Below are 12,317 nucleotides of genomic sequence, written 5' to 3'. Positions count from 1 at the left end.
GAGTGCGTTGATCCCCGGAATGTCCCAGCAGATGCTGATAAAAGTTCATTAGTAAACTAACATTTATTCTTCCAAAATACATGTCTGCGAACCGCAGTGGGTGGTTAGAAGTGGCGCCTGCCACGCTTAAATGCGCTGACCCTCACGCGCGCTGCTCTGTCTCGGATGCTGCAGCGGTAGAGGCACAGACTCGACGTCCAGTGACGTCACGGGTCGCTGGCTGCATATCGGCCGCTGTTGGCCACACTGCCTCAGACCGTTAAGGGGGGTAGGACGTCAAACGGGCCGACTTCGAGGAGGAGAGGCATCACAGGACATTTTAATTTGCACTATCTATACTTCTACAAATAAATTCATGAGACTTTGTCAGCATGACCAGGAAGGATTCAGGATTCACACTCATAGCAGTGGAAGTTCTATAACAAGTAAAAATAAGATTTTTTAAATGTGAAATTTCATGATTTTTTTCACTTACTGTTGGCTGCATTTGTTGCTAAAGGTACACTTTTCTTCATAAGAGAGATTCTTCGATGAATTTTGCACAGCTTACAAACCATACTTACAGGTGTATGAAACTCGAGAATTTATTTAATGTATGGCAAAATGAATGGGCTGTTAAGTTTTAAACTTCGTGTTTAGAGAAAACTCGAATTTTATAGTAAATTATCTCAATTTTTACCACAGTTTTCAACAGATTTGGGAAATTCTCGAGTTTCATACACCTGTAAGTATGGTTTGTATGCTGTGCAAAATTCATCGAAGAATCTCTCTTACTTATGAAGAAAGGTGTACCTACAGCAACAAATGCAGCCAACACCAAGTGAAAAATGATGAAATTTCACATGTAAAAAAAATTGTTTTGTTATGTTTTTGAACTTCCTCTGCTATGAGTGTGAATCCTGAATCCTTCCTGGTCATGCTGACAAAGTTTTACGAGTTTATTTGTAAAAGTATAGACAGTGGTGCCTCTCATGCTCCAAGACGGCCCGTTTCACGTCCTACCCCCCTTAACAGCTCGGTGGAGAGGGCAACCAGGACGCTCCCACTGACAACGTGAACCCTGCCGCTGTTAGCTCCCTCTTGCTCTTCACGGAGTGTGTTACTTTGAGCCAAGTTGTGGTCTCCGACAAGAGTATGGCTCACAGCGTCAAAGTACGCCCACAGGAACGGAAAGCAGTTTGTGGCCATGGCACACCCCCACCGTTGAAGACTACTGACCGCTACCTGGACCCTCTGGCTAGGCCTCCAGAAGGGCTATTGTCACCGTCTTGACTCGAACGGCAGCACTGTGGCTTGCAGGTACAATGCACTCCATGTAGGACTCGCTGTTTCATCAGAGATAGAAGATGGTCTCGACGAGCAGAGGCTAGACGAACACGGGTCACTCTCCTGAGCTGCATTTGTTACGGAATAGTATCCAACAACTGGAACAGAAATAATAATTATACAGGATCTGTGTGGCATACGTCGCTATTAAGAGGCAACCATGACTTCACTTGGCCTGCTTTTCTCGACCTATCAGCTTTCCAAACACTCCATCTGAAATGTCTCACCCTTGTCTTTCAGAAGCAATAGTGGACATATTTTGGAGTGTCAGTTTTCTGAGTAGTTATTCTTGCATCCGAGTTACACCTTCTTACTTTACTCTTAAAGGCCAACACAATGAAAACACGCCCCTCCCTCTGTGTTGCCATTTTGATGTATTGGTGCTTTGGACACAGAGCTCTTATGGTGTCGATCAATTAACTCTTGTATTTTGGTTGTATTAAATACATCAGCAGGCCTTCCTTGTTGGCCTTCTGACCAGCTGTTCAATACTGCCCTGCTCTGCCGACCTCTTACTTTACCGGTGAAGACCTCTAGAATTTTACTCGATTGCTAAGTCTGTTATTTCAGGGCGTTTCATCACCTCAGAAGTTGGAAATATGAAAAGAGCACATCAGAAGTTGGAAATGTGAAAAAGAGACATCTGCATTTGCTGAACACCTAACAAAGTATGTACATGAACATCTAACATAGAACATAACATGAAATTATTACGATAAACAAGTACAACAGAAAACTCCCTAACAATACAGGGAAATTTTCACATGTAATGTGCCTTTGCAGTGAACAAGAAAGTAATAAGTGACCAAATTAATATAAGTAATAAATGTCGATCATGTCAGCCACTAAAACAGTAACAACAGGAGATACAGAACATAACCAGACTACCTAGGAACAAATTCCCCCCTACACACACACACACACACACACACACACACACACACACACAAAATATTACACAGACACAGCAGCACAGAACACAAATGAAAAACACGGAGTGACAAATGGCAACGCTACATACTGTAAACACAACAAACCAAAACACAGTGAACAGTGGAAGAGACGTGGTCGTAGGTTGTGTTCCAAAAATGAACAGCATAGAGACAGAAGTGATGACACTTTCTGCAGGACCTGGCCATCATTTTGCAGGACAATGCTCAAGCACGTACAGTGCAAAGTGTGACTGATTTGTTTGACTGACGGGGCTGCTAAGTGCTATAACACCTACTGCACGTCCCTGACAACCCCTCGTGAGCTCAGCTAAACTGAAGGAAACCCATCACGGCATTCGCTTCAGAATTGCTACAGATTCGTGGGGCAATAGACCGTGCCGCTCCAACTGTCAACACAACTGGTACTGCTAAGAGTATCCTACGACTTCCACATCGCTGGCAACGGGTTTACAAAATGCTGGTGACTACTTTGATGGCCAGTAAAACTTTGAAACGCGTATCAATTTGTACGAGCTGTAAATAAATACTTGCAACTATTAAAGTTCCAACCCTCGTACATGGGAAACATCATTGTCACGTTCACAGGTAGTTTTGTCCCTTGAGGAAGAGTTAATGACTAACTAGCTTCCTCAAGCTGCCATTGGCGGGTCAGCGTCAGACATAGAGGACGTGTAGATAGCTGGACGTGAGAAAGAGTGGGAACGTTATCAAAATATTATTGTTACCCGCACACACAGCATCTTGATAGGTATTTCCATTCCTCCTGTAGAGAATGGCAACGAATGGATAGAAACGGTTTGCTTTGCAGAAATCTGAGAGGAATGTGATACGGCATAATGACCCTAAAGATTGCACCTTCAAATGTTGCTTGTATAAAAATATACTTATTTTTTGTCTGTCGGTGGTTGTTTTTTAAAATCTCAAATTTACCTGTTTGAGACAGTGTCTCCCATCTTCAGATCTGTTAAACAATAAAAAAAATAAATGATTGGGTTTTACTCCTGTGTTTACAGTATTGCAGAGCTCAGTTTTTTCTAATTAAAAAACAAGCGTAACGTAAAGTATCGTTTCCCTAAGTCACAGAATAAGTACTATTATCGGAACACTATCAGTTGCACTCTCAGATACTAAAGCCAAACTTGTACGTCATCGCCTTATATTAAAATTTATGAGAAATATGATATGTCTAAAAAACCTTAGTGTTAATTAGCGCCCTCTCTCTACACGTACTAACGGGTTTAGGAATACAATCTTGAAGTAATCTGCATTAGTGACTGTTCCGGATCCAGTTGAAGAATGCCTGTCTAAAGGTTTCCAGAGCCAACAAAAATGCTATTTTCAGCATTTCGCATAATTATTGACAGACTTAAATAGGTATAATCTTATGTTACCAGTTTAACATAATAAGGCACGTATTAGAAACTGCTGTTTGTCTTGAGGTAGTGTAACTGATGGCGCTCAAATACTCGAGCATTGTTTATCCACTTTTAGAGACACTGAGTACTTAGCGACTTCCAGCAAACTTTACGCACAATTTCAAACCTTTTCTCGCTAACACCCATCACAAAATGATCAAAGGACAAAACTTGATCGCTTATTACATTTTTGCTATTCGTACAGCAAGACTTCAGCATCAGACAGGACGTTTTAATTTATTTCTTCTTTGCTGACAGTACTATTCACAACAAAGTTTGGACACAATAGTCACACGCACTATTGAATGTGCCTGCAAAATTATATCATCGTACGACACAGTTCAGGAAACACGTCATAGACATTTAGATGCGAGAGAAACTTATTTTTGTGTAAAGTGAAAATCAAATTACCCAGACTATATTCATCTAGTGTTTCATAATAAGGGCACTCATAGACTTACATCAAACGTTTTCCGCTTACATGCTTAGCGACAAATATTGAATACATTAACTCACTTGTAAAGTAATCAGACGTTTGAAGCTGTTTATACACGGGACTTCGATTCTTTAAATAAATGGGGGTTTACTAGTTTATACCTGCAAAATTCCAGAATATTATTATTATTATTATTATTATTATTATTATTATTTTAGTAGCAGGACAGTACAGTACATTTATTTACAAATTTAAAACATACCTGTAATATATAAACAAGGCCTGGTACACGTAAAACTGATTTTGAGATCCAAAATTCATTAAACTTGATTGCTGCAACAATTGCTGAAAACAGGTCATCCAGCGCGCAGGGAACTCCGGGCAGATACAGAGGTGTTCAGCATCTTGAAGTTGTGCACATGCGCAGGTTATATCTCCAGTAATGTAGCCCTGCCGCTTCAAGTTTAGTTTGCACCACCTCCAGTTCGCAGTGTGTTAAGAGTCTTGCACGTCCGGTAGGGTAGTTGGAAACCTGCTGCGGGCTCTTCCTTCAGGTTTTTCCTATTATTTCCTGTTGCCTTGTTACATCATACTTACGTTCGGCAACCGGAAGGTGGTGGTAATTCAGTGACTTCAGTTGTTCGAAGAAAGCTATTTATCGACTTCAGTTTAGGATATGAGACTTCGCTTCCAGACATGGGATGCCTGGAATCATTTCCCATGTTGTCTTTTTTTCCCCTTTTTCCTTCTTCTTAGCCCCTGCCGCTGTTCTTCGTTTAATATATAGGGGAGTGCTATGCCCAGAAAATGGAAGATTGTGTCAGTTGAGTTGGTCGTAAACACCAGAGCATTAAACAATCATAACAGAAGATTTCATAGATCTACAAACAAATTTTATTAAAAAGAAATGGTTAAAGACTTTCAAGAATATGCCGGACCCTCGTTTCCATTAAACTGTCGTAGAGGGAAGTGTGTAAAGGCCGCGCCAAAAGTAGCCTCCGTGTCAAAGTACCGTCGTCTCAAACGCTTGAGTGCGCGGTTGATCCCGCAGCAGACGTGTGATAAAAGCGCCGCATCCCGTCCCAACACAGTGCGTTGGTAAATTGAAACTGGGCCACACTGCCAGATACCGGTCAGTTTGATGTAACCGAGACAGCGACCGACACGCGGAAAATAAGTTTATTTTCTACAAAAAGGATTGCGTGAAAATCCGTGCCAACAAGTGTGTCAGATTTTGGTATGGTCAGTTTTTCCTCGTCTTAAATTTTTTGTCAGCCCCAGAATATTTTTCCACGCATTCTTTTCAGTGACGGAATTAACATTTGTTACAGGTGTGTCAGGAGCTGCAGACAGCAGCAGCAGTTTTCCCGCAAGCGGTGAACCTACTGGACCGCTTCCTCTGTGGCACCTGCGTGCGCCGGACGCAGCTCCAAGCGCTCGCCTGCGCCTGCTTGCTCATCGCCGCCAAGCTGAGGCAGTCGTGCTGCCTGCCAGTTACCGTGCTGTGCCATTTCACCGACAACAGTGTGCCGCCCGAGGAGATCACCGTACGTCACAGTACAGTATGTCGTGGTGGTGGTGCTCGTGTGGGGCTTGACTCACTTGTATAAGCCAGTGAATGGCAACTGACTGGATTGGAGTCTGAACTTCTGCGCAAGTAGTCCACGATTTTGCTGGGGCTTTTTTGTCTTAATGATTCAACCCAATTAAAATAATCCTTAACTTACTAATCTCGATCGATAGTTCACAGCATCATTCAAATCGCAAAAAGCGTTTGTAATTAAGATACTACACTGACGTGGCAGAAGTCATGGGATACCTCCCCATATCGTGTCGGACGTCCTTTGCCCGGCGTGGTAAATGGATATGAGCGTTTGGCGTCATTGTTCGGGAGGCTCCTTACGTGGCAGATCCGGCCGCCTTGGTGCAGGTCTTATTAATTCGACGCCACGTTGGGTGACCTGCGCCCCGGATAGAGATGAAATGCTGATGAAGACAACATAACACGCAGTCCCTGAGCGGAGAAAATCCCCGACCCAGCCGGGAATCGAACCCGGGCCCGTAGGATGGCATTCCGTCACGGTCACGCCCGGCGTGGTGTAGCAACTCGACATGGAATGGACTCAACAAGTCGCTGGAAGTCTACCTCGCAAATATTGAGCCTTGCTGCCTCTACAGCAGTCCATATCTGCGGTAGTTCCATGCGGCTTTTCGCGGATGATGCTGTAGTATACAGAGAAATTGCAGCATTAGAAAATTGCAGCGAAATGCAGGAAGATCTGCAGCGGATAGGCACTTGGTGCAGGGAGTGGCAACTGATCCTTAACATAAACAAATTTAACGTATTGCGAATACATAGAAAGAAGGATCCTTTATTGTATGATTATATGATAGCGGAACAAACACTGGTAACAGTTACTTCTGTAAAATATCTGGGAGTATGCGTGCGGAACGATTTGAAGTTGAATGATCATATAAAATTAATTGTTGGTAAGGCGGATACCAGGTTGAGATTAGTTGGAAGAGTCCTTAGAAAATGTAGTCCATCAACAAAGAAGGTGGCTTACAAAACACTCGTTCGACCTATACTTAAGTATTGCTCATCAGTGTGGGATCCGTACCAGGTCGGGTTAACGGAGGAGATAGAGAAGATCCAAAGAAGAGCGGCGCGTTTCCTCACAGGGTTATTTGGTAAGAGTGATATCGTTACGGAGATGTTTAGCAAACTCAAGTGGCAGACTCTGCAAGAGAGGAGCTCTGCATCGCGGTGTAGCTTGCTGTTCAGGTTTCGAGAGGGTGCGTTTCTGCATGAGGTATCGAATATATTGCTTCCCCCTACTTATACCTCCCGAGGAGATCACGAATGTAAAATTACAGAGATTCGAGCGCGCTCGGAGACTTTCTGGCAGTCGTTCTTCCCGCGAACCATACGCGACTGGAACCGGAAAGGGAGGTAATGACAGTGGTACGTAAAGTGCCCTCTGCCACACACCGTTGGGTGGCTGGCGGAGTATAAATGTAGATGTAGTGTTATCGGTACAGGATTTTGTGCACGAACTTACCTCTCGATTATGTCTCATAAATTTTCGATGGAATTCATGTTGCGCCGTCAGGGTGGCCAAATCATTTGCTCAAATTGCCCACAATGTTCTTCGAACCAGTCAGGAACAATTGTGGCCAGATACATTACTCATTATCACCTATAAAAATTCCCCCATTGTGTGGGAATATGAAGTCCATGAATGGCTGCAAATTGTCACCAAGTGTCCGAACATAACCATTTCCAGTCAGTGATGGGTTCAGTTGATCCATTCAGTGTAAACACAGCCCGTACCATTACGGAGCCTCCTCCAGCTCGCACAGTGCTTTGTTGACAACTTGATTCCATGGCTTTATGGGGTTGCGGCCACACTCTAACCCTACCAACAGCTTTGGCCCACTGAAACCAGGGCACAACTGACCAAGCCATGGTATTCCCAATCGCCGAGGGTTCGACTGATACTCTCACGAACCCAGGAGAGGCGTTGCAGACGATGTCACGCTGTTAGCGAAGGCACTCACGTCGGTAGTCTGCTCCCATACCCCATTAAGGCCAAATTCCGTTGCACAGTTCCAAACGATATATTTTTCGTACGTCCCACATTGATTTCTGTGGTTATTCCACGCAGTGTTGCTTGTCTGTTAGCGTTGACAACTCTACATAAACTCCACCGCTCTCGGACGTTAAGTGAAAGCCATCGGCTGTTGTGTTGTCCGTGGTAAGAGGTAATGTCTGAAATTTGGTATTCTCGGCAGTCTCTTGACACCGTGGATCTCAGAATATTGAATTCACCGCAATGGAATGTCCCAAGCGTCTAGCTGCAACGGCCATTCCATGTTCAACTTCTATTAATTCCCGCCATGAGGCCGTAATCATGTCGGAAACGTTTTCACATAAATCGTCTGGATAAAAGTGACAATTCTGCAATGCACTACCCTTTTATTCCTCGTGTACCAAATACTGCCGCCATCTGTATATGTACTTATGGCTATAAGGCTCCGGAAGTAGACAACATTCCATTAGAACTACTAACAGCCTTGGGAGAGCCAGTCCTAACAAAACTTTACCATCTGGTGAACCAGATATATGAGACAGGCGAAATACCCTCAGACTTCAAGAAGAATATAATAATTCCAATCCCAAAGAAAGCAGGTGTGGACAGATGTGAAAATTACCGAACTATCAGTTTAATAAGTCACGGCTACAAAATACTAACTTGAATTACTTACAGACGAATGGAAAACTGATAGAATCCGACCTCGGGGAAGATCAGTTTGGATTCCGTATAAATGTTGGAACACGTGTGGCAGTAATGACCCTACGACTTATCTTAGAAGATAGATTAAGGAAAGGTAAACCTACGTTTCTAGCACTTGTAGACTTAGAGAAAGCTTTTGACAGTGTTGACTAGAATACTCTTTCAAATTCAGAAGGTGCCAAGGAGGATATAAGTTGAACATCAACAAAAGCAAAACGAGGATAATGGAATGTAGTCAATTAAATCGGGTGTTGCTGAGGGAATTAGATTAGGAAATCAGTCACTTAAAGTAGTAAATGAGTGAAGTGTCAGGAAGTAGTTTCTGAAAGTACTTGTATGGAGTGTAGCCATGTATGGAAGTGAAACAGGGACGATAAATAGTTTAGACAAGAAGAGAATAGAAGCTTTCGAAATGTGGACAGAAGAATGCTGAAGATTAGATAGGTAGATCACATAACTAATGAGGAAGTATTGAATAGGATTGGGGAGAAGAGAAGTTTGTGGCACAATTTGACTTGAAGAAGGGAGCGATTGGTAGGACATGTGTTGAGGCATCGGGGGATCACCAATTTAGTATCGGAGGGTAGCGTGGAGGGTAAAAATCGTAGAGGGAGACAAGAAGATGAATTCACTAAGCAGATTCGGAAGGATGTAGGTTGCAGTAGGTACTGGTAGATGAAGAATCTTGCACAGGATAGAGTAGCATGGAGAGCTGCATCAAACCAGTCTCTGGACTGAAGACAACAGCTATCCCAAGACTTTTGTCACTTCAGTGTATGTGTCGTATGAATCTCGCTGTCCAGTATCATTGTTACGTGAATGTATATAGTATTTATTAACGAATTTTGCCTGCTTCAAATTATGTTAGTGTGTGAACAGATATTTTTTTTAAAAAAATGGCTGAGGGTATCTAAATATAATGGATTATTTCATGTATATAATAAGTTTTTATTCAAAGACAGTTACTACGCACGGAATGAGTGATTATAAATTGTCACAAGCCCTAATACTACGTAAATGGTGGACTTTAATTGTTTAAGGGGACATGCTGAAAAGTGATGAGCCGTATTTATGTGAAAATGCTTAAAGCTTTATTAACATATTACACGTTTGCAGCCCCTGCCACTAGAGGGTCCGAATGAGACATGGCGGTATGTAACGTAACTATGTCGGTACGCGAGAAAAAGCCTGCTGAAATCGAGTTTCTAACCCCACAAAACGTCTGCACATGGAGCACCCTCTCCTTCAACATGAATACGTCGACCACAGTCGAGAGCTGCCACATCAGCAACAGTCCCACGCGTTGGGTTCAGTGTCATCGCTCTTCCTCCATACATTCTCGAGTTGGCCCCATCCGATTTTCATCTGTCTTCAGAATTTAAAGAACACATTCGAGAACTTCACTGTGCGAGTGATGAAGCGGTGCAAGCAGAGGTGTGGTTGGGTCCTGTCAACGAAGTCAAACATTCTACAGTGACAGTGTCAAAAAATTCGTCTCTCGTTGCGAGACATGTCTTCGTCACCAGTGTGACTGTGTTGAGAAATAAATATGTGGACATGAAGAACAAAGATGTAGAACTTTAATAAAGTTTATTTAAAAAGCATTATGCGTTTTCACATAAAAAATTCGGAGGTATTACATTTCAGCAAGCCTCGTATATAGTGTTTCACACTCCTGGGCAGTCAAAAGCACACCAACAGTTACAAATAATAGCGTTAATTGGATTCGTTGTCCCTTACCTTGGAATGTAATGTAATGTGATGTATAGATCTGTAGTAAGCCTGCTATTTAAAATATGACCGACCCAATGTGTGTTTTTTCCTTTTATACACCTATTTATATAATAAAACACGAACAAATTGCTTTCTCCACGTTCATTTTCTACTGCCGATCAGCAGCAAGCGCGCGCCAACGCTCGTCATCTGTACTACTACGATTTCGATCGCGCTTTAACGCGCGCGTTACATCTGAAACCAGTCCTCATCTTCCGCTCCCCTAGCTCACCCCCCCCCCCCCCCCCCCGTAGCTCACCCCCCCCCCCTATTGCCCTTTCTGATTCTTTTTAGTCTGCCGCAATACGCGCTGCCACGAAAACGCACACTAGGGCTAGCTGCATTATTTGAGTAAAGGGGATATTTTACATGCCGCAAGCAGTTCCGTTCCATGTCAGCAATAACAAACTTGCACGTATAGTCATTCCCGCGACCCATGTTGCTGATCTGCAAGAAACAGTTGACCTTAAAAGAGAACGATGGGTGAGATCTATAATGTGCTTCACTAAACAGACGACGATGGGATCATTTGTGTTTCGGGGTGTGGGAAGCTACCTGACTGACTACTATCAAATTTACGTAATAGGGCTAACTAAACCATTTTAGCAAACTAGTTGACCAAGCAATGTTGTCTCTCATGTTAACCAGCCTTAACCGATCTATGGCATGCTGTCTTCTTGTGTGAGATGTAGTGATTGGCTTTAGTCCCGAGATCGACTAAATGGGTGGAAGTAACCAATGACAATGTGCATGGTTTGTCGAAGCTGAACATCTCTAGATGGGTTTGGGAAATTTTGAGCAGTGTACTAAATAATACTCTTCTCATTCTGGTGTTACAAGTACGCCGTACGGAAAATCAGTCATCCTCGGGAGTCATAATGTTAATACCATGTGACACCATCTGCAGCCTTGGTAACGGCCTCAGTTTGGGGTGCAGAGAGCTCACAAGTTACAGCAGGAAGACAAAAATATGAAAACATCATAATACATTGTAAGAAAACCGTTGGCATACAAAACAGCTACTACCATTCAAGGAATGGATAAATACAGGTCATCTATGGTTTTCAAGGGAATCTTATATCGTTCTTCCTGCAAAGTAGTGGTGCTTTCAGGTAACAATGATAGAGGTAGATAGCGATCACGCACTCTTCTGTCCAACATAGGCTACAAAGGCTCAATAATATCGAGATTTGGTGACTGTAGTGTCCAGGGAAGAAAAGACAATTTATCATAGTGCTCAAAAAGCCAGTCCTGGACATTTCGAGCTGTACGAACACGGGCTCTTCTGTCTGGGAATACAGCATCGCTGTTTGTATACAAACATTGTATCATGGAATGATCAAAAAATGGTTATTTTATCCTTGGCAGCAATGCGACCTTGCAGTAACCATGGGGCCCACAAAATACCACGATATGCTTGTCCAAATCACAGAACTCCCTCCATGTTTCATTCTTGGGACGCAAACCCAGCCATCAGTTGGAAACAGCGTGTGCCAAGGCCCATACGACCAAATGACATTCTTACAATGCTCCAGGTTTTAAGGCTTCGGCATCACGTTTTCTGCTACGGTCATTTGCGTCACTGATTTGCTTTGGAACCAGCTCGTGCTGCAATTCCCTCCGTATGGTGCTCCTTTCCTTTTTTGGTGCTGACAGGGCTCGCGTGTGCGACATTTACTTGTGCTGTGACTTTTGCAGCTATCGTCGTCTTATTTCGCGTCACAATCCTCTTAGATGCCTGTCTATCACAGTCATTCAGTACACACTTTTGTCCACGTCGCGACTAAGCAGATGATGATTTTTCCGCTTTCCCTGCAAGCGGTGTAAATCTTTGATATGATATGTTTCAAAACACCAAACACTTAATCTACCTTGGTTACAAAAGCACCCACAATACGAGCGTCAATAATTTGCCCATGTTCCAAGATTAAGAAGTCATTTACAATATGTGATCAAAAGTATCCGGACATACCCGTTTTTCATATTAAGTGCATTGTGCTGCCACGTATTGCCAGGTACCCTATATCAGCGACCTCAGTAGTTATTAGACATCGTGAGAGAGTAGAATGGGGGCTCTGCGGAACTCAGACTTCGAACGTGGTCAGGTGATTGGGTG

The 12,317-nt window shown here is 43.1% G+C and overlaps 1 protein-coding gene across 1 annotated transcript in view; it reads left to right on the top strand.

Annotated features, from left to right (window-relative positions):
• Nucleotides 1-12,317, top strand: part of LOC126282348 (G1/S-specific cyclin-D2-like) — a 151,255-nt gene that overhangs the window by 42,440 nt on the left and 96,498 nt on the right. Inside the window, exon 2 of the mRNA XM_049982004.1 lies at nucleotides 5,462-5,677. Coding sequence (XP_049837961.1) covers nucleotides 5,462-5,677 — 216 coding nt within the window. The remainder of the gene's footprint in view (nucleotides 1-5,461; nucleotides 5,678-12,317) is intronic.

This window comes from Schistocerca gregaria, chromosome 7, assembly GCF_023897955.1.
Source record: "Schistocerca gregaria isolate iqSchGreg1 chromosome 7, iqSchGreg1.2, whole genome shotgun sequence".
NCBI lineage: Eukaryota > Metazoa > Arthropoda > Insecta > Orthoptera > Acrididae > Schistocerca > Schistocerca gregaria.
This window is presented reverse-complemented; position numbering and strand designations above follow the sequence as displayed.